This window comes from Trichoderma asperellum, chromosome 6, assembly GCF_020647865.1.
Source record: "Trichoderma asperellum chromosome 6, complete sequence".
NCBI lineage: Eukaryota > Fungi > Ascomycota > Sordariomycetes > Hypocreales > Hypocreaceae > Trichoderma > Trichoderma asperellum.
In genome coordinates this window covers 3,872,325-3,890,827 of record NC_089420.1, presented here as the reverse complement: position 1 = coordinate 3,890,827, position 18,503 = coordinate 3,872,325, and the positions used below count along the sequence as shown (strand labels likewise).

Below are 18,503 nucleotides of genomic sequence, written 5' to 3'. Positions count from 1 at the left end.
GTATGTTAAGAAAATAGTAGTACATCGTCGAAGCACGTTTTGAAATTATGCAATGAAAATATCCTTACGGTTGATTCAACTGAAATATGCCAATCAATAATGATAAACCTCATTAGCTTAGATAACCTGTTTGTTTTCGTGGTATCATCATATAAGTACTCGTATCTAAAAGAACAAACGGTCATATGTAGGCTGTAAATAGGCTCGAGCTATTCTGGCAGCTCTCTAATTTTCCGTCTTCAGACCTATTGCCACAGGTTTAGTCATTCGCTACGATAGGATGGGTACCTAATTAGCCTGGCCTGTTCGTGCTGTAGAAAAGGTGGCTGAACTTTTATGCCATATCAGCAGCGCACGTACCTGCTTGGAGCAAAGCCCCCGATGGCAAGTCTCCACAGAGTTTTACCAAAAATGGCCACTAGACCCTGAAAACTTATCGCCCACGATAGAATCAAAAAATTTTCACCAGCAATGAATAGAGCAGGACCCACGTGGGCCAGGCTAGTTTGGTAGATATCAGAGGAGACAGGGCCTCTCTCCCCCATAAAAAGTTGTTAGAAGGAGAAAAGAAGGACTCTGTGAACATCTCCTCTGTCGATAGCAGTAGTTGTTGCGGAAGCCGTCTCTGCATAATGAGGTCTCGTACTGTGGAGCCGTTGATTCAAAGGCTACCACCCCTTAAAAGAGCCGCTAGCCTTACAGAGGCTGAGGCACGGCGGGCGCTGCGCTGTCTTCACGAGTTTTCTTATTATCCAATCCCAGAAGTGTTAGGACGAGAGGTGCCCTGTAAAACGCAGGACGCACCTGTGCTGGACTCAGGTTATGTCTCGGAAAACGATGCTAACGAGATATCCAACGAGAACAAGGCCATATCTCTGCATCTGGAACCGTTAGAACGCGACTACGCTGTGCGATGGCTTACGGGATTTGTTGGACAGGCCTGGGAGCTGTCTCTTAGTGATGAGACACGAGATGGCTTTGTTGATGCGGCATGTTCACTATTATCGCATCTCACTTCGACCGAGAATGGTTGTAGTACGACTGATGAGGAGGACCTTGGCATGACGCGCCGGTTTCGGTTCTCGACAAGTGACAACGCGGAAGACCTTGTTGTTGACCTCTACGACACCCCCATGCAAACGGGAGAAGATCACACAGATGTTGGCTTGCAGACTTGGGGGGCATCTATCGCATTCTCACAGATGCTTTGCAGCGCGCCATCAGAGTTTAACTTGGATCAGAGAACGCTTGATGCTTCCACACGAATAGTTGAGCTTGGTGCCGGGACAGGCCTTGTTAGCATGGTGCTTGCAAGCTTACTACCCTCACTAACTGATTCGCTCCCCTCCATTGTTGCGACGGACTACCATCCCACCGTGCTGAAAAACTTGGAAAGGAATGCGGCGTCACTCAGCTCTAAGGCGGAACCTGCGGCGTTGATGCAAGTCGCTCATCTTGACTGGTGTGCCCCTACGCGGGAGCCCCCTTTGGATGTATTGGCAAACATAGTTATTGCCGCAGATGTTGTCTACGCTGCGGAACATGCTTGCTGGCTTCGTCATTGTGCCGCTCATATCCTCGCACCTGGAGGCGTCTTCTGGCTCATGGTTTCTATTAGACCAAATGGCAAATTCGAGGGTGTTTGCGATTCAATCGAGGCTATATTTGCTGAAAACAATACTACCACTGCAGATAGTCGCCAGCATCTAAGGATACTGAGCAAGCAGTGGATAGACAAGAAGCATAACATCGGACGAGCTGATGAAGTCGGATATAGGCTCTTCAAGATTGGCTGGGCATAAGCGGCCTGGCGTGGACCGGCACCACTTTCGGTCATTTTACTTATTTTCAGTTTCATTTTCTAGTCTTTTTTTATTTACCTCATAAGTGGAAAGAAGGGTGTGTAGAGCGCAATAGACAAAATGGGATCCTTGATTAGATGGAAGGGCGATGAATAGACAGACTATAGACTATTAGAATATTTTTATATAGATATCGCATTATTACCCTGAAGGTTTTTTTATTTCTTTTTTTATTTCCTTTTTTATTTTAAAGGACAATCGGCATTATTTATAACCAGAGCTTATCCTGAATGATTATTTTGAGCGATTCAACGATACACGCACTCCATTCAAGCTGCTTGTTGTTAGTGCAATATTTTCTTGCCACGGCCGAGAGTCCCTCGACTCAATGGTTTCAAATTCTTGAAGAAATCGAATAAGCACATAGCTAGCCTCCATGATAGCGAATTGTTCTATAATTGAACAAGTTAGCTAAGATAGGAATCCGAGAGTTTATAAAATGATATACTCACGTCCAATACATATTCGAGGGCCGCCATTGAATGGGAGGAACTCCCACGATAACCGGAGCGACTTCCATCGCGAGGGATTGAATTCCTCAGCGTCGGCGCCATATACCTCCTGTTTGCGATGGAGACCGAATACGTTATATACAATCGGAGTTCCCTTGGGGATGAATAGAGGGGATTTCCCCTCCAGGCCTCCCCCTCGTGGAAGGACTGTATCACAGATTGCAACTCGTGAGTTGACCGGAACCGGGGGATAGAGGCGTAAGCTTTCATTAATAGTATAGCGAATATATCTGAATTGTGATATATTGTCAAACGTTGGTGGCTCATTTTGCAATTGTGCGACTTCATTGCGTAGCATTGACCACATCTGTGGTCGCGTCGAAAGCATGAAAAAAATATTAGCGATGAGGCTTGCAGTCGTATCTCTGCCAGCCACAAGGATATTGAGAATTTCATTCCTAATCTGGATCGGATCTTGAGTATCTTCAATTATGGCTCGCAAGAGAACATAGGGGAGTGCTTTGGAATCCGAGCTGTTGCCACGCAAGGCGTCATGAACGAGTTCATCGACAAACTTGTGTACCACGTGTACATGATGCTGGAACTTTGGATCTGGTTTAAGAATAGCCAATCTTCCCAACGCGATATGTGTTGCTATTCTGTCTTGTGCGTATTGAATTGATTCTTTAAATCCCTTAAGTTTACTGTGATAGTCATGCTGCTCCTCTAGTAGGCTATTGGTAGACTCTCCCAGTAAAAAGTCGGTGGCCATATCCATAGTAAAACGCAGTACGAGCTCTTGGAGTTCTATCTCCTTCCCGTTAACGATGACGTTCATCAAGCGCTTGACGTGAGTCTCTAGCATTGACAAATCCATGAGTTGTTTACGAGCGAATTGAGGTCGAAGAAGAGCACGTGAATGAGTCCAAGCAGCGCCATCTGAACTAAAAATTCCAGCTCCCATTAAAGGATGGAGAGCTTTCTTCCGCTCTTCTTGCAAATTGTAGTCTTTGAAACGGGTAGAGAGAACCGTTTTGATGATTTCATGATCCCGGGTCATGATGCCTATATTGATAACATTCGTCTCAGCCAATATAGATACGAAAATGAACGTCGCGTGTACATGGCCATAGACTCGACGTACCTACTGTCCCCAGCATGTTGAGCTGGTATGTTTCCCCAACTTCATCGTGCCGTTTTGTTACTGTTTCTAGAAACCGATGCTTAGTGAACGCCTTGAAGTTACTGATGAGTAGATCAATTCCATAAAATGGATCCTTGTGAGGGTATTTGATCTGAATAGGTTCGCATCCATGCTGCTGCGAAAACTCTCTCTGCTTTTTAGAGCTGCTAATTCTATAAGATATGAATTTGAAGAGGCAATAGAATACCCCCCCAGTATACAAAGCCAACGCGATTTGGCTGAGATCCATCACGTTGGCGAAATATTGAGATAATGGAGACCGTTGTTACCACCACTGTTTAGCTTATTTCCCAATCTGTCATGAGACAGTACTTATAGCTGAGTGGACGGAGTGCTTGTGTCCCATCGGGAGGATGCTCGGTCGAATGATGAGCGCTAGTGCTCAATCAGTCTATCCCCCTTGGAGCCATTCATTTGCAAGGCGATGCAGCTCTCAGCGTAAGACAAATATACGCACATACCACAGAATCATACACTATTTTTGGCGGCAACCATATTTGACATGAAAAATATTTTTTTTTCCTGGTTGAGTCATTTACGTTTATTCTATACATGGGCAGCGCTACAAAATGCAGAATTCCGGTCAGTGAGAATCTACAAATCAGCCCACCACCTTCGACTCTAGCCTTACCTTATGTGGAACTCCTTGCAATAGCAATTAGGCTTCGTCGATACGGTCCGTCGCTATAGACCACAATTTGTTCCAAAATGAAGATTTTATGTTTGCATGGACGTGGTTCCAATAATGAGGTTATTTTCACCCATTAAAACTCATACAGACTCTTATCAGCACACTGAACTAATCCACATCATGGGGATATTATAGATCTTTCAAGCCCAAACCGCCTCTCTGAGAAGCATTTTAGATGATTATTCTTTCGACTTCGTCCAAGGAACAGAGCTACATACAGAAGGTGCGTTGTCATATCCCAATTAAAGCCGCACTCAAAGTTCTTATTATATACCCATATAGGAAATTGGTCTGTATTCACTACCCAATTCTCAAGTTTGCCTCAGTACGGATACTACAACCCCCTAAGTCCATCATCTGTAAAAAAAGCAGAGGAACATCTACTAGAACTTATCGAGGAAGAAGGAGGATTCGATGGAGTATTAGGTTACTCTGGAGGGGCAGCATTTGCGGCTCAAGCGATTATTCGGCACAACCAAAGAGATCCGAGTGAACCGCTGTTTCGATTTGCTATCTTTGTCAATGGCGGGACTCCTATCAAGGCTTTCAATCTAAGTGAAGAGAAGGTAATGACTGGAGCAGTAGACACTGCAGCGATAGATAAGGAATTGGCAGCAACTTTCTTTCGCCCCTCAAACATGCGAGTGCGCAAAGGGGATAACAGAGAAGAAGCCGAAAAGGCTATCGAATCGAGGAAGGAAGAAATGAAGTCTATTGAGACAGGCAAGCTTAGTGATGGGAGATACTTTTTGACCGACGGAAAACTTGGTTTGACGAGATACGAGGGTGCACAAGATGGTCCGCTTATTGACATCCCGACACTTCATGTAAGGAGTGAACTCGAAGATGATGCTAATCTGGGACTTAACTTGTTGAATTTATGCAACCCAGATTTGGTTCGCGAATACCATCATCCATTTGGACATGACTTCCCCAGAGGGCAGGAGGAAATCCGAAAGATTGCAGAGATGATTATTGAGTTAGTGGAATCAGCATAACTACATAATTAGGCAGGCAAAGAGCTAGGTTTATAGTGCATCAACAGGAAAGGAAAACTCAGTTCCCATATTCTTCCCACAGTAGCTGTTTGCGGGTTCGATGCCAACAACTTGCATCTCGGCCACGGTTGCTCCAAGGCCATCTGCGGCGTAAGATCCCTCAATTGACAGTCTCAAGAATCGAACTTGTGCTAGTTTATGAAGCTCCACAACGGTTATGTTCCCTTCCCGTATTTGAATGGCTCGTGCTTCCTGGGGATCGTATGGTGCTGATATCTCCACCTTTTGCGTGGGGTGCAGCTCTTGAAAATTCTCTGTCGCCTCTTTGCTCCCAAGTAGGCTAAAACTAGAAGGTGGCACACCACCCCAGTTGAGGATAACTTTTGAAACATCGCGTGGTTTGTTACCTTGCAGCTCAACAGTAATTGATGCCAGTTGAGAGCTAGCTGGTTGCCACACGGTCGAATTGGCTCCATCAACGATTGCATACGGATAATTTCCAGCAGCCCAGTCGGAATCAGAGGCAACTGGCTGACACAACGCCAGATCCTCTTTTGCATAGCTTATATCAGGCCGTCTTGTTGGGACGACAATCGACTCCCCTACAGCCAGTCGGTATGCTTTTACATCCGTATTCCCACCAAGTATGCGTAAGTTTACATATTTTTCCGCATCTGTGGATGTGTTTCGTCGAGTGATCGTAGTTGTTTCCATCTCAATCGTCACATCAAACGATGCATTCTGCCATTTCATGCCCTTGACTTCGATTCCGCCTGGAAGCTGAGGTGGCAGAATTGGGTCAAGATAAAATGCTTCTGCGTTTGGGCGCATCCCAGTAAGACCATGAGTAAAATATTGCAAGTAACCACCAGCCCCAGTAAGAAAGGGAAACGCTGGGTTGAGTCCAAAGATAAAGGCAGGGTTATCAACTCCTTCAGGCTCTGAATCCAGCATTGTCTCGCTGAACTGGTAGAAGGGTTGGCGGATATATGATTCCGATGAGCGCTGCATGAAGGTATACGAGGCACATCCCTTCTGTTGCAGCTGAGCTTCAGAGATGGCATAGATGGACCATGTCATCGCTGGGCCATCTGCTGTGTTAACTGAAGAATACTGATATTACAAGTTAGCTTCCTCTACAACAATAGAAAAATAAGAGTAGGGGCACCAACATATGCAACGTCATTTCGCGCTTGTGTATCACTCAGCTGAAATTGCAGTGGGTAGTTGATCAAGCCCACGCTGGCTTGCTTGACCCGCCATGAGCCATCCATACCAGAAAACTCGATAATAATTTTTTCTTCCTCGTCATACGGAATGTAAATGTTCTCCGCAATATGAGACCAATTTTGAGGGACTTGCAGATTTAAACGGCTAGCAGCTGATGGCGCCCAGTTGCCCAGTAGCTGCTTGATGGATACCCCGGTGAATGCGCCATTGTTAATATTATATGCAAACTCGTCCTGTATAGCACATTGTCCGTCAGCATAAACATCTGGAAATAAAGAGCACTCATCAAAATGATAACATACCGGCTCTCCCAATTGAATGGTTTCATATTTTCCAGTAGAAGTATTGTGGAATACATACGCTGCAAACATGTCGGCAACTTTTTTTATGACGGGCCATCCTTGCTTAGCAAGCCAGTTCAGGTCATTTGTTTGCTGAAAATACTGCCAATGGGCTAATGCGATGTCAGAGTTGATGTGGTACTGATAGCCCTTGCACACCCCAGTGCCTGTACAGTTACCAAATCGGCCACTGGTCCACGGGTAGAGTGCTCCGGAAAAGTTATAATGCTGCGCATTTTGAACAGCTTGGTCCAGAAGCAGCGTCCGGTAATTATTGATGCTCGCGGCATACTGTGGGTAAAGAGAGAGTATCGAAGGATACACCCACGTATCTGCATCCCAAAAGACTAATCCAGCGTAAGAATCGCTAGAAAGACCACCCACGGAAATTGAATTAGAGAACCCAGAGTCCTCGGGAAGAAGGCCGGCGAGAATGTGGAATAATGATGCTCGTGTGCGGATCTGCAAGTCTTCGTTGCCTCTAATCAAGATGTCCCCATCGTTCCAGACCGCGTCCCATTTCTTTGTGTGCTCGGATATTAGACCATGCCACTCAGCAGATCTTGCCGAGATCGCCACATTCTTCGTATGTAGCAGCGTGTCAACCGGAAAAGCTGCTGTGGAACCAATGCCTACAAATTTGTACACGGTCAAGGTATCCCCCCGCGTAAGATCCCAGTCCCAAGTGCTCGCCACGGTGCTCGAGTTTGTGGAGACCCAAGGATACCCCTCACCATTATGCCTCGTACTATATCCGCGCTGCACGTTTATAGGATTAGCATTGGCACTTTCGAATTTGACTGTGGAGACAACATATGCTGTGCAATAGTCGATTCCCGATGGTTTCACGCTCGTCCAAATCGTAGCGTCTTCGTCGAACAATTTGTCATGAAAATCGGCCCGTACAGCGCCCGCCCCGTCTAAAAGATCAGTTATCTTTAGCTTCGAATCCTGGCTGACTGAGAGATCTAAACGAACGATCCCCAAGTTGAGCCGAGCTCGGTGCGCAAGGACGGTGTAGTTCAGCTGGTAGTTAGTGCTATCTCCCGGAGGATTCCACGTAATGTTGGTTTGAACAATTCCATTTCGGACTGAAAATGACTGATGAAAAGAGGTAACAGTAGAAGGATCGACTCCCGGTTCATAAGTCTGGCCGTTCTGTGTTGTAACTGTAAGACCAGTCCAATCAGGAATACCGCTGATAACGGATTCTCCTCCTCGTTTCAGATTGTCTGGGACGAGGGTGTGCGTGATATTTTGCTGAACGTCCCAAAATCCAGAAATAGTTCCGAATGTGGCTCTTGGTTGATCCAGCGGCCACGCTATATGATCACAAGAGTGATTAGAATGATTCCACACGAAGGAAACTCAAAGAAACCACGCTATACAAACAATTTAGCACATAGCTGCCAGTAGAATTATCTTGATATGTCCAATATCCAACCCCTTCAGCCGGTAGTCGCTGGCCAAAATATCCATTCGCCACGTAGGGGGAATTTTGATAACGATTTGCAATAAACTGCATTGTGGAAAGGATCCAATGGTCAGAATCTTCAGAACCAGGACTTGCCCGGGCGCCAACAGCTAATGCTGCCAAAACGAAGGCCTTTTTCATGATTACGGCATGGAGGTTAAGCTTGATCTTGAGAACATGCGGAGTACATAAGTAAGCTCTTTATTTCTCTCGGAGAAATTACAAGATCCCCCAGTCATCGACCTTAACGTTTTGCGGCTCGCTACGAGACAATTAACAAGATGAATACGCACATACAAATTAGTGCTGAATAGAAACAGACAATCAGTGTTGCTATCATACATCTATAGCAGACTTATCCGTGCTAGTCCTTTATGACTGTCTGTTCTTGCTGGGTACCAACTTGTCTCAATTTTGTTCGTATTCCGGACCCACAGCCAGCACAAAGGTTGAGCAAATACGCCAATGAAGATAAAAGCAAAGGTATAGACAATGGCAATAAAAAGTTCTCGTAATGCCTAGTAGATTCTGATCGCTGTCGGGAAGTGTCCGATTTGAGCGGTTGCCTTGAAACAGCGGTGCACAGAATAAGCACTATAGCTGCTAAGTGCTCCTTCATCCTTGAGTAACGGGCCGACAGATTCTCGCCGGATCCTCAAATTCGTGGGGGATTTAGATCTGCAAGGCCTTGTCTTGATGTCCCAACGATTGTATTATGCATGTGTCGAAAGAAGGAAATGAAGTGCGAATCAAAGATTGCATTTCCTACGAGTCTCCGGACGCACTATTGTCGTCAGCTTACGCCGGCGTCGACAAGTACTACGGGGAACGGGCCGAAATGGCGGAGCCCCTGCAAATCGTCCCATCAATGAGCGGCCAACTTATTTTAAAAACCACATGATTAATGAAAAATATAGGCCAATACACTTCTAAGAAAGGCATAGACAGTCATAGCCAGTAGATACAAGCCAGCAGGCATATAAGGTTCTTAGTTATGATCACTCCTTGTACGCAGCTATTTCCCCAGATTTAGGTCTTCTTAGTGCCCAACTAGTTTATAGCTTGCAGTCCTTCTTGGTAGTGAATTTTGATGCTTGCACATGCTCCATACAGACAATGCAGCTAACCTATATTCGCAGGAGGGGGAGCAATGATGGACAGAGACTGGAAGAAAAAGGCTTATACGAATGACCAATGACCAAATGTGGGACAAATGTTCACGGGGGCTGCATTCAGGAAACTGCAATCTGGCTTTGGGCCAATACTATATAGAGAACTACCCAAATATACGCCCACAACGCAGGGCTACCCCAGTATACTCCAGAATCGCGTTGGCACGATAATGTGGGTATAATCCTGTCGTTGCCGGTTATGGGTGTCCGCATATACGCCATTCCATTCTTGCTTTATCTAGGTAGTACAAATTACTCCCATCTTGGTAGCACAGCCTCCTTTCAGTGTTTGCAAGCACGCCACTCAAACCTCTGATGAAATTACCTTATAAAGGCCCTCCGAGTATATACTTGATACTCGTTGAGAAACGCTGTATCTCTTCCCTTTCTGTTCCAACCTTGTCCTACCAGAGTTGACGTCGCTGCGATGGAGCCTCTCGCCATTATCGGTATGGCCTCTCGGTTCCCCCAGGAGGGGGACAACAACGAGAACTTTTGGAAGATGCTCATGACTGGCCGATCTGCCATGACCCCATTTCCAAAGAATAGATTTGACATGGACGGGCATTACCACCCAGATGTTGAACACGGAGGAACGGTTAGTGTCTTCGATGAGTGTTGGTTCTACATGTATACTCACATGATGGATAGTTTCACGTGAAAGGCGGCCATTTCATGAAGGGCAATCCTTCGGACTTTGATAATCAGTTCTTTTCAATTCCCAAAGGCGAGGTGATGTCTCTGGATCCTCAGCAGCGTCTAATTATGGAGAATGTTTACCAAGCTCTGGAGAATGGTACGTACTACTTTTCCCATAACACTTATACTGTATTTGATCGCTCATAGAGTCACAGCTGGCATTCCGATGGATCGAGCGGTAGGGTCGAATACTTCAGTATTCAGTAGTGGTTTTAATCATGACTATCTTCAGCTGTTGAACAGCGATCCAGAGATTAAACTAAAGTATAAGCCCATGGGGACTAGTAATTCAATCATTTCCGGCCGTGTCAGCTGGTTCTTCGACTTCAAAGGCCCAAGTCTTACTGTCGATACGGCATGCTCTAGTTCTATGGTTGCCTTCCATCTGGGGGCTCAAAGCTTAAGAAATTACGAGTCTGAAATGTCCGTCATCTGTGGTGTTAATGTATTCACCTACCCCACAGATTGGTTTGGCATGGACCACCACGGATTCCTCGCTGGTGATGGAAAGTCTTACAGCTTCGATCATCGTGCCAGTGGGTACTCCCGAGGAGAGGGCGTTGGAACAATTATCCTAAAACGCCTTTCTACGGCTCTCCGAGATGGAGACACTATCAGAGCGGTTTGCTTAGCAAGCGGCCTGAATCAAGATGGACGAACACCCGGTATCACGCTACCTAGCGGGCCCGCGCAGGAGCAAATGATACGTGAGGTATACAAACGAGGAGGGTTAGACATAGGAAAAACTGCCTATGTGGAAGCCCATGCTACGGGAACTGCAGCTGGAGATCCAATAGAAGCGCGAGCGATTGCGAACACCTTCGGTACTGCTGATCGAGAATCGCCATTAATAGTAGGAGCTGTTAAATCAGCCATTGGGCACACAGAAGGAGCTTCAGGCCTAGCTGGCATTATCAAATCTGTGATGGTGCTGGAATCAGGGATGATTCCTCCAAACGCAAACTTTGAGAAGGCGAACCCAAAAATTCCCATTGACAAATGGAGAATCAGGCTGCCACTGCAGCCTACACCATGGCCCGCACCCGGTATGAGACAGCTTTCTATAAATTCCTTCGGCTTCTCAGGTACAAACGGCCACGTTGTTCTTGTTGATGCTCTTCATTACTTAGAACAAAACAAATTGTCTGGATTTCACAAAACTTTACCTTATCCGGATACCGCTCACAACGGCCATACTAATGGCGAAAGCGCGAGCAAAAGCGCAACGAATGGCCACACTCAAACCAACGGGCATACCCACACCAACGGTGACTCTACAACAGCTCGTCCTCCATTGGTTTTTGCATTCTCATCGTTTGATGAGCAAGGTGTCCAAAGAAATGCTAGTGCTTTGGCTAATTATCTGAAAGATCTGCTTTCAGATCCTCTAAGTAATGCAAAGGAGTACATGAATGATCTGGCATATACCTTGGCAGCAAAGCGTACTACTTTCCAGTGGCGGTCCTACTACCTTTCAAATAGCTTGGGTGATCTAGCTCAGAAGCTAGCCACAGATTCATCTCTTCTAAAGCCAGTCCGGACGAGGGGTGTTCCCAACATTGGTTTTGTATTTACTGGCCAAGGAGCTCAGTGGTACGCTATGGGACGTGAGCTGTTAGTCTTTTCTACTTTCAAGGAAAGCCTAGAAAGCGCTTCTCGTTATATGCAGGAGCTGGGTAGTCCCTGGTCTCTATATGGTAAGTTATTGGTCTATTACTTTGAACACGTTTGCTCAAAATCATATGATTATATGGCTAAACATGCTACGTAGAGGAACTTCTCAAAGATCAAGCTGATTCTCAAATCGACAAACCACAATTGGCTCACCCGTCCTGCACTGCAATTCAAGTTGCTCTTGTCGACTTACTCTCTTCTTGGAACTTGCGGCCTACACGCGTAGTCGGTCATTCGTCCGGCGAAATTGCAGCTGCGTACTGTTCAGGAAAGATTTCAAGGCAGACAGCTTGGAAAGTGGCTTACTACCGAGGTTACGTCTCTGGTCGCGTTTCAAGCAGTGGATCAATGCTTGCAGTTGGTTTGCCAGCTGCAAGCTTAGATGAGTATCTTCAAAAGGTCAACTCTCAATTGCCCGGTGAATTAACTGTGGCTTGTTACAATAGCCCCAAAAACCATACTATATCCGGAGATACGATGAAAATTGATGAGCTGAAAAGGATTCTTGACGAAAAAGAGATTTTCGCCAGGAAACTTAAAGTCAAAACTGCGTATCATTCATCGCATATGAAAGGTGTAGCAGGCGAATATTTGCGACTGTTAGGAGATATGGAAAAGCCATCAGATATCCAATTCTCTGCAGACATGTATTCAAGCGTCACTGGTAGTCGTATCGAGGGCGATCTTACATCGCAATATTGGGTTGACAACCTGATTTCACCCGTACGCTTCACAGATGCATTGCTCAAGATGTCTTCAGAGAGCTCTTCCAAAAGCTCTATGCGAGTCAACACGAGCAACAGTGCAATTCAAGAAATCGTCGAAGTTGGTCCTCATTCAGCTCTCCGTAGCGCCATCAAGGAAACTCTTACTAGCCATTTCAATGACAATCAGCTCATTGGATATCACGCGGTTCTAGATCGCAACACCCCGGGTGTTGACACTCTTCTGACGTCTGTTGGAAACTTGTTCGCACGTGGCAGCGTGGTTGATCTTAGCCTTGTGAACCAGGCATCGCCATCTCATTCAAACAAGCAATCGCCAACAATGCTCGTTAATTTGCCTCCTTACGTTTTTAACCATAGTCAAAGTACGTGGTATGAGAGTCGGCTGAGTCGTAACTATCGCTTTCGCAAATATCCACGCCATGATCTATTCGGGGCTCCAGTTCCCGATTGGAATCCAGAAGAGCCAGTTTGGCGCAACTTTGTACGAATCTCTGAGCAGCCTTGGTTAAGAGACCATGTGGTAAGTTCATAGTTGCTTTTTACGTATAAAGTAAGGAAAATTCTAACAGAACATAGGTCACAGGCAGTATTGTCTACCCTGGGTAAGATCTTGGTCGGATACTTACTTCAAATGAAAAGTAAAAGCTAAATTGTCAACAGCGTGGGATATATTATTATGGCTATTGAAGCTTCGAAACAAATCGCTTCGCCGGATCTTAAGCTACTCGGGTTTCACCTCAAAGATATTTCAATCAAAAGTGCTCTTATTGTTCCCGATAATAAAGAAGGGGTCGAAGTTAAATTTTCCATGGTCGGCATGGATGAATCCAGTCTCGAAAAATCCAAATCGTGGAGAAAGTTTACTGTAACAAGCTATAACAGCATAGCAGATGACTGGGTAGAGCATTGCACGGGCTATATCCAGACTCAGTACGAATTCTTGCCTGGCCCGATCGATGAGGGACTTGAAGAAGCTTCAGAAGTCCAGGCCTCTAAGAAGATGCTTCAAGACAGCATTGCACGATGCACTACACCTACAAGCATCAACTATGATAACCTAGATACCATTGGGCTACACTTTGGACCTCTGTTTCAGAATTTGTCTGAAGTTGTTGTAAACAAGGGTCAAGGTGAGGTGTCTTCATTTATCACTGTTCCAGACGTCGCCAAAATTATGCCCAAGAATTTCGTTCATCCCCATATGATTCATCCATCTACAATGGACAGCATGATGCATCTCTTCATTGCTGGTAAGTCAACAAACTACTTGCTTTCTGAATGAAGCGTTACTAATCACATTCTTTAAATAGGCGTTCTTGATATAACCGACAAAACTACCTTGGAGTCTCCTATGGTTCCAACCTTCATCAAGGAAGTCCGTATCTCTGCCAAGACAGAAAGCACTGCAGGCCACAAATTCAGAGGATTTGGAGTCTCAAAATTCACCGGATTCCAAAAATTCCATAGCGATATCACAATTTGGGACGAGAAGACGAATGAAGAAAGAATTGCTGTCAGAGGCTGGTCTGGTAAATCTCTAGGGTCAGAAATATCTGCAGCCGAGGCCAAAAAGATGTGTCACGTTGTAGAATGGATGCCAGATCTCAATTTGGTTAAACAGCCCAAGCTCAAGGCAGCGCTTGCTTCAGATCAAGAGAACGAGGAATATCGACAAAATATCAGAAAGCTGCAACTGGCCTCGATTTTATTCGTAACTCTGGCTCTGGAAGACCTGAAAGGCTACCCGATCAGCAATTATGAAGGTCATTTCAAAAATTATTACGAGTGGTGCGTTAAAGTTCGGGACGACTTACACCAAAATTTGTTGCCTCACCTCGACTTTGACGAATGGAAGCAATATATGGACAATGAGCCGCTAAGAGAAAAGCTTTTTGGCGACATTATGAATAGCGCAGATGGCAGACTCTTGGTTAGAATGGGGAAAAATTTGGCGCCTGTTATGAAGAAGGAAGTCGATCCTCTACAATTGATGTTCGGTCAAGATAATATTCTCGATGAACTATACAGGAACATGGTTGAGTCAGGAAACTTACCTAATCTTTTGGCAGCTTATCTTGAAATTGTCCATCATAACAACGTCAATCTCAATATTATGGAAATTGGAGCTGGCACTGGTTCACTCTCTGCCCCAGTTTTGGAGGCTTTAGGTCCAGCTGCTGCCAATGAAGAGAGACTGCTCAATGACTCATCCATTGCGAAGTACACTTATACTGACGTATCATCAGCATTCTTTGAGAAGGCCAAAGACAAGTTTAAGAGATGGAGAAACCTTATGGAGTTTCGAACTTTCAACATCGAATCAGACGCGATTGAACAAGGATTTGAAAAAGGCACATATGATTACATTTTTGCTGGAAATGTCATCCATGCTACTGCTGATCTCGAGAAAGTCTTATCAAACTTGCGGTCATTACTAAAGCCAGGCGGTAAACTCATAATGCACGAAGGCATTCGGCAAGGTATGTGTACATTAATCTTCAAGCTTAAACATCAGGCGTGGTATAGGTGCACCTGACAAAGGATCTTTACACCTCGCAACTTATTTGAGCCCCTCACTACCTATGAACAGTTATTGAAGTATATAAATCTTGACTAACATCTTTATTCTTTACCTAGATCTTCTTTGGCTTCCGCTTTCCTTTGGCCAACTGAAGGGTTGGTGGCTAAGCATAGAGCCAAACCGTAAATGGTGCCCGTCTATATCCGAGACCGAGTGGGATGCCGTGCTTCGTAAAGCAGGCTTCACAGGAATAGCAACCGTTCTCCAAGACCGCGAAGTGGCCGATATTCGTGGACAAAGCATTATGGTTGCTGAAAATAACGAGGATATTGGATTGCAAGATGCCAATAGAAAGATTCATATTATATCTTCAGCGGCGACCCAGAACCTGGCATCCGCTTTACAGTCCAGGATTATCAAGGACTTCGGGTACAAGAATTGTTCAATCGTCAGCCTTTCAGATTTGTCAGACGTTGAACTTATCTATGACATATGCATTTCACTCATTGACTTAGAAAGCCCTATTCTCTCTCAGCTTACAGAGGAGCTATACAACGACTTGAATCATACCATTGCTACAAGCGACGGTGTTCTTTGGGTTTCAGGAGATTTCGAGAAAGACCCTTCTCAGTATATGACTACAGGCCTCATCAGAACGGTTAGATGGGAGCGTGATCTGGACGCTCCCAATCTGGTCACTTTAGCGGTAGCAGATCCTCGACATGAAGATGATCAACTTCTAGAGTCAATTCTTTCAGTATTCAAGCATCAATATGTGGACAGCATCGACGATGAAAGCAAGAACGCTGAATACTTTTTGAAAGCTAATCATTTGCTCACAAATCGCCTCATTGACGCTCAAAGTGTCAATAGCTTCATTCATTCCAATTTCGCGGAGGCGGACCCTAAACAAGGGCCGCTTGGGGAAGCTGGGCGACCAATTATGCTGGACACTTCTTCACCAGGATCGTTGAGCGCTCTGCATTTTGCTACAGATCCAGTTTGGGCCCGCCCACTTTCTGAAAACGAAGTGGAAGTGGAAATCCACGCTGTTGGACTCAATTTCCGAGACGTATTAATTGCCATGGGCGAGCACGTCGCAGCCTGTCTTGGAAACGAAGCAGCTGGCTATGTGTCCCGTATTGGCTCCAAAGTCACTAACGTTCAGGTAGGCGACAGGGTAGTTTACATGAATGGACTTGTTGATGGAGGATGTCTCAAGACATTTGGAAGGCAAGTTGCAGATGCCGTGGTTAAACTCCCAGACTCTGTGAGCTTCGAAGACGCTGCTAGTCTCCCCTGCGTGTACTCTACGGCGCTCCATGGACTTTATGACATTGCTCGTTTATCTGAAGGAGAGTCTATTCTCATTCATGCTGCGGCTGGTGGTGTTGGACAGGCCGCTATCCAGCTAGCAAATCTCGTCGGAGCAGAAATTTTCGCGACAGTATCTACTCCTGAAAAGCGAGATCTTCTCATCAACGAATATGGTGTAAAGAAAGATCACATCTTTTCGAGTCGTGATCTATCTTTTGTGAAGGGAGTTATGCGCATGACGAATAATCGTGGCATAGATGTTGTCCTAAATTCACTGTCTGGCGATGCCTTGCGTGCTTCCTGGGATGTCTTGGCGCCATTCGGGCGATTCATTGAGATTGGCAAAAAGGATGCTCAGTCAAACGGAAGAATTGATCTTAGCCCATTGTTGCGCCAAACGGTAATGGCTAGTGTCGATTTAACAACCATTATGAACTACAAACCCAAGAAGCTCGGGCAACTCATCACCGAAACAGTGCGACTCTTTGCCGATGGCAAAATAAGTGTAGCGAAACCCACCAGGGTTATGGACTACACACAAATTGAAGAAGCTTTCCGATCTCTGCAGTCTGGCAAAAGCATGGGGAAGACTGTTTTCAAGCCTAACCTAACCGATATTGTTCCCATCATGCCCGAGAAACCGTCGCCGTTGCAATTTAATGAGAATGCATCATACGTCCTGGCCGGAGGTCTCGGAGGCTTAGGAAGAAGCATAGCTCGGTGGATGGTATCACGCGGAGCAAAGCATCTAATATTTATTTCAAGATCAGGAGCAACAAGTGAATCAGCAAAAGAGCTTGTGAAAGAGTTGGAGGCGACTGGCTGCAACGTCCATGTCTTCGCTTGCGATGTTAGCGATGAATCTGCGTTATCGGCCGTTGTTGACGCATGCAAAGCCAAGTTTCCCCCAATTAAGGGATGTGTTCAAGGATCTATGGTGCTCAAGGTAATATCAATTCGTTTTCTTTTTATTTGACATGCTTTTACTGATACAACCACCGCATAGGACTCAATGTTCGAAAATATGATATACGAAAATTTTGATGCCGCATTGAAGCCAAAGGTTCAGGGTTCATGGAATCTTCACAAATTATTGCCCACTACCATGGATTTCTTCCTTCTTCTCTCTTCTACTACAGGAATTGTGGGCAACCGTAGCCAGGCCAATTATGCCGCCGGTAATACTTATCAGGATGCTTTGGCGGTACACAGGCATTCCCTGGGTCTCCCCGCAACCAGTGTCGACTTGGGGAGCATTCTTTCCGTCGGTTATGTAGCTGAGAACAAGAGCCGCCTCAAAGCCATCACGAATATTACAACAGTTCTCGAATCCCTTCGCGAAGACGAGATCCACTTGATATTCGAATATCACCTCGATAACAGACATCTTGCAGCGAGCCAAGTAGTGTCTGGTTTGACGAATGCTGCGTTGTATAAGCAGCGTCGCATGCCTGTACCCAGCTATCTCAACTTCCCTCTGTTTAGACACCTCCAAAGCGAAACAGTCACCAATAGCGATTTTACTGAAGACGATCCTATCCTTTTGATCCCCGTTCAGCTAGCTGCAGCGATAACAGTTGAAGAAGCCACTACCATTGTCTCCAACGGGGTCCGGCTGAAACTTTCCAAACTCCTCTCAATGGCGGCTGATGACATTGACCCAGGTAAATCGATTAGCTCTAATGGAGTCGATTCTTTAGTCGCTACCGAGTTTAGGACTTGGCTGGCCAAGACCTTGAAAGTAGACATGCCTATGCTGGATATCATGGGAACGGGTAGCATTCTCACTATTAGTGAAAAAGCTGCAAGCTTGAGCAAGTTGGTCCAGTTTGCCAGCAGCAGTTAGTTTCAGTGTGTACAGGTATATTATTTATATATAGTATAATTACACAAAATGATAGCAACAAGCATTCTTTGCCATTCAAAGCTCTGAAAAGACCCTCTCGCAAAATCTTTACATAGTACAACCGTGGTATTAAGCCAATTATACATACAACAGGTCGTCTAGCAATTTGCGTTCAAAGAAAAAGCATCCCATAACTACGTTAAACTATTGGATCGCAGTACAGCCAAAGGAATTTTTGCACTTAGACTAAAAGAAAGTAAGGCAGGCAACCCCCACATTTGTTACTACTGATAG

The 18,503-nt window shown here is 45.4% G+C and overlaps 5 protein-coding genes across 5 annotated transcripts; 3 read left to right on the top strand and 2 right to left on the bottom strand.

Moving 5' to 3' along the window:
* Positions 1–632: 632 nt before the first annotated feature.
* TrAFT101_010715 (uncharacterized protein) lies at positions 633–2,008 on the top strand (the record flags this gene model as incomplete). Its single annotated transcript, XM_024904595.2, has 1 exon — positions 633–2,008. One exon carries the CDS (start codon positions 633–635, stop codon positions 1,800–1,802), a length of 1,170 nt encoding a protein of 389 aa, XP_024755540.1. The 3' UTR covers positions 1,803–2,008.
* Positions 1,950–3,769, bottom strand: TrAFT101_010714 (uncharacterized protein). The gene is made up of 3 exons (XM_024901364.2): positions 3,459–3,769; positions 2,315–3,379; positions 1,950–2,254 (listed from the first exon to the last, which is right to left on the bottom strand). Exons 1-3 carry the CDS (start codon positions 3,745–3,747, stop codon positions 2,097–2,099), a joined length of 1,512 nt encoding a protein of 503 aa, XP_024755539.1. The 5' UTR covers positions 3,748–3,769; the 3' UTR covers positions 1,950–2,096.
* Positions 3,770–4,078: 309 nt separating this feature from the next.
* TrAFT101_010713 (uncharacterized protein) lies at positions 4,079–5,321 on the top strand. The gene is made up of 3 exons (XM_024901360.2): positions 4,079–4,268; positions 4,345–4,432; positions 4,492–5,321. Exons 1-3 carry the CDS (start codon positions 4,227–4,229, stop codon positions 5,205–5,207), a joined length of 846 nt encoding a protein of 281 aa, XP_024755538.1. The 5' UTR covers positions 4,079–4,226; the 3' UTR covers positions 5,208–5,321.
* Positions 4,632–8,478, bottom strand: TrAFT101_010712 (uncharacterized protein). The gene is made up of 4 exons (XM_024907113.2): positions 8,171–8,478; positions 6,740–8,100; positions 6,380–6,670; positions 4,632–6,320 (listed from the first exon to the last, which is right to left on the bottom strand). The coding sequence occupies exons 1-4, from the start codon at positions 8,391–8,393 to the stop codon at positions 5,238–5,240; spliced, it is 2,958 nt and encodes a 985-aa protein (XP_024755537.2). The 5' UTR covers positions 8,394–8,478; the 3' UTR covers positions 4,632–5,237.
* Positions 8,479–10,785: 2,307 nt separating this feature from the next.
* On the top strand, positions 10,786–18,268 carry TrAFT101_012067 (putative PKS/NRPS-like protein biosynthetic cluster). Its single transcript, XM_024902153.2, has 7 exons — positions 10,786–11,820; positions 11,895–13,045; positions 13,102–13,127; positions 13,186–13,775; positions 13,836–15,005; positions 15,163–17,309; positions 17,370–18,268. Exons 1-7 carry the CDS (start codon positions 10,824–10,826, stop codon positions 18,207–18,209), a joined length of 6,921 nt encoding a protein of 2,306 aa, XP_024755536.2. The 5' UTR covers positions 10,786–10,823; the 3' UTR covers positions 18,210–18,268.
* Positions 18,269–18,503: the final 235 nt, after the last annotated feature.

Coding starts and splice junctions, on each gene's coding strand:
- TrAFT101_010713 (XM_024901360.2), top strand. CDS start 4,227: ATGAAGATTTTATGTTTGCATGGACGTGGTTCCAATAATGAG. Junction 4,269..4,344: donor GACGTGGTTCCAATAATGAG/GTTATTTTCACC, acceptor GGGATATTATAG/ATCTTTCAAGCCCAAACCGC. Junction 4,433..4,491: donor AACAGAGCTACATACAGAAG/GTGCGTTGTCAT, acceptor ATACCCATATAG/GAAATTGGTCTGTATTCACT.
- TrAFT101_012067 (XM_024902153.2), top strand. CDS start 10,824: ATGATACGTGAGGTATACAAACGAGGAGGGTTAGACATAGGAAAAACT. Junction 11,821..11,894: donor TAGTCCCTGGTCTCTATATG/GTAAGTTATTGG, acceptor CATGCTACGTAG/AGGAACTTCTCAAAGATCAA. Junction 13,776..13,835: donor GATGCATCTCTTCATTGCTG/GTAAGTCAACAA, acceptor TTCTTTAAATAG/GCGTTCTTGATATAACCGAC.
- TrAFT101_010712 (XM_024907113.2), bottom strand. CDS start 8,393: ATGAAAAAGGCCTTCGTTTTGGCAGCATTAGCTGTTGGCGCCCGGGCA. Junction 8,101..8,170: donor TGGCAGCTATGTGCTAAATT/GTTTGTATAGCG, acceptor GTGATCATATAG/CGTGGCCGCTGGATCAACCA. Junction 6,321..6,379: donor CGCGAAATGACGTTGCATAT/GTTGGTGCCCCT, acceptor TTGTAATATCAG/TATTCTTCAGTTAACACAGC.
- TrAFT101_010714 (XM_024901364.2), bottom strand. CDS start 3,747: ATGGATCTCAGCCAAATCGCGTTGGCTTTGTATACTGGGGGGGTATTC. Junction 3,380..3,458: donor CAACATGCTGGGGACAGTAG/GTACGTCGAGTC, acceptor TTATCAATATAG/GCATCATGACCCGGGATCAT. Junction 2,255..2,314: donor CCCTCGAATATGTATTGGAC/GTGAGTATATCA, acceptor GTTCAATTATAG/AACAATTCGCTATCATGGAG.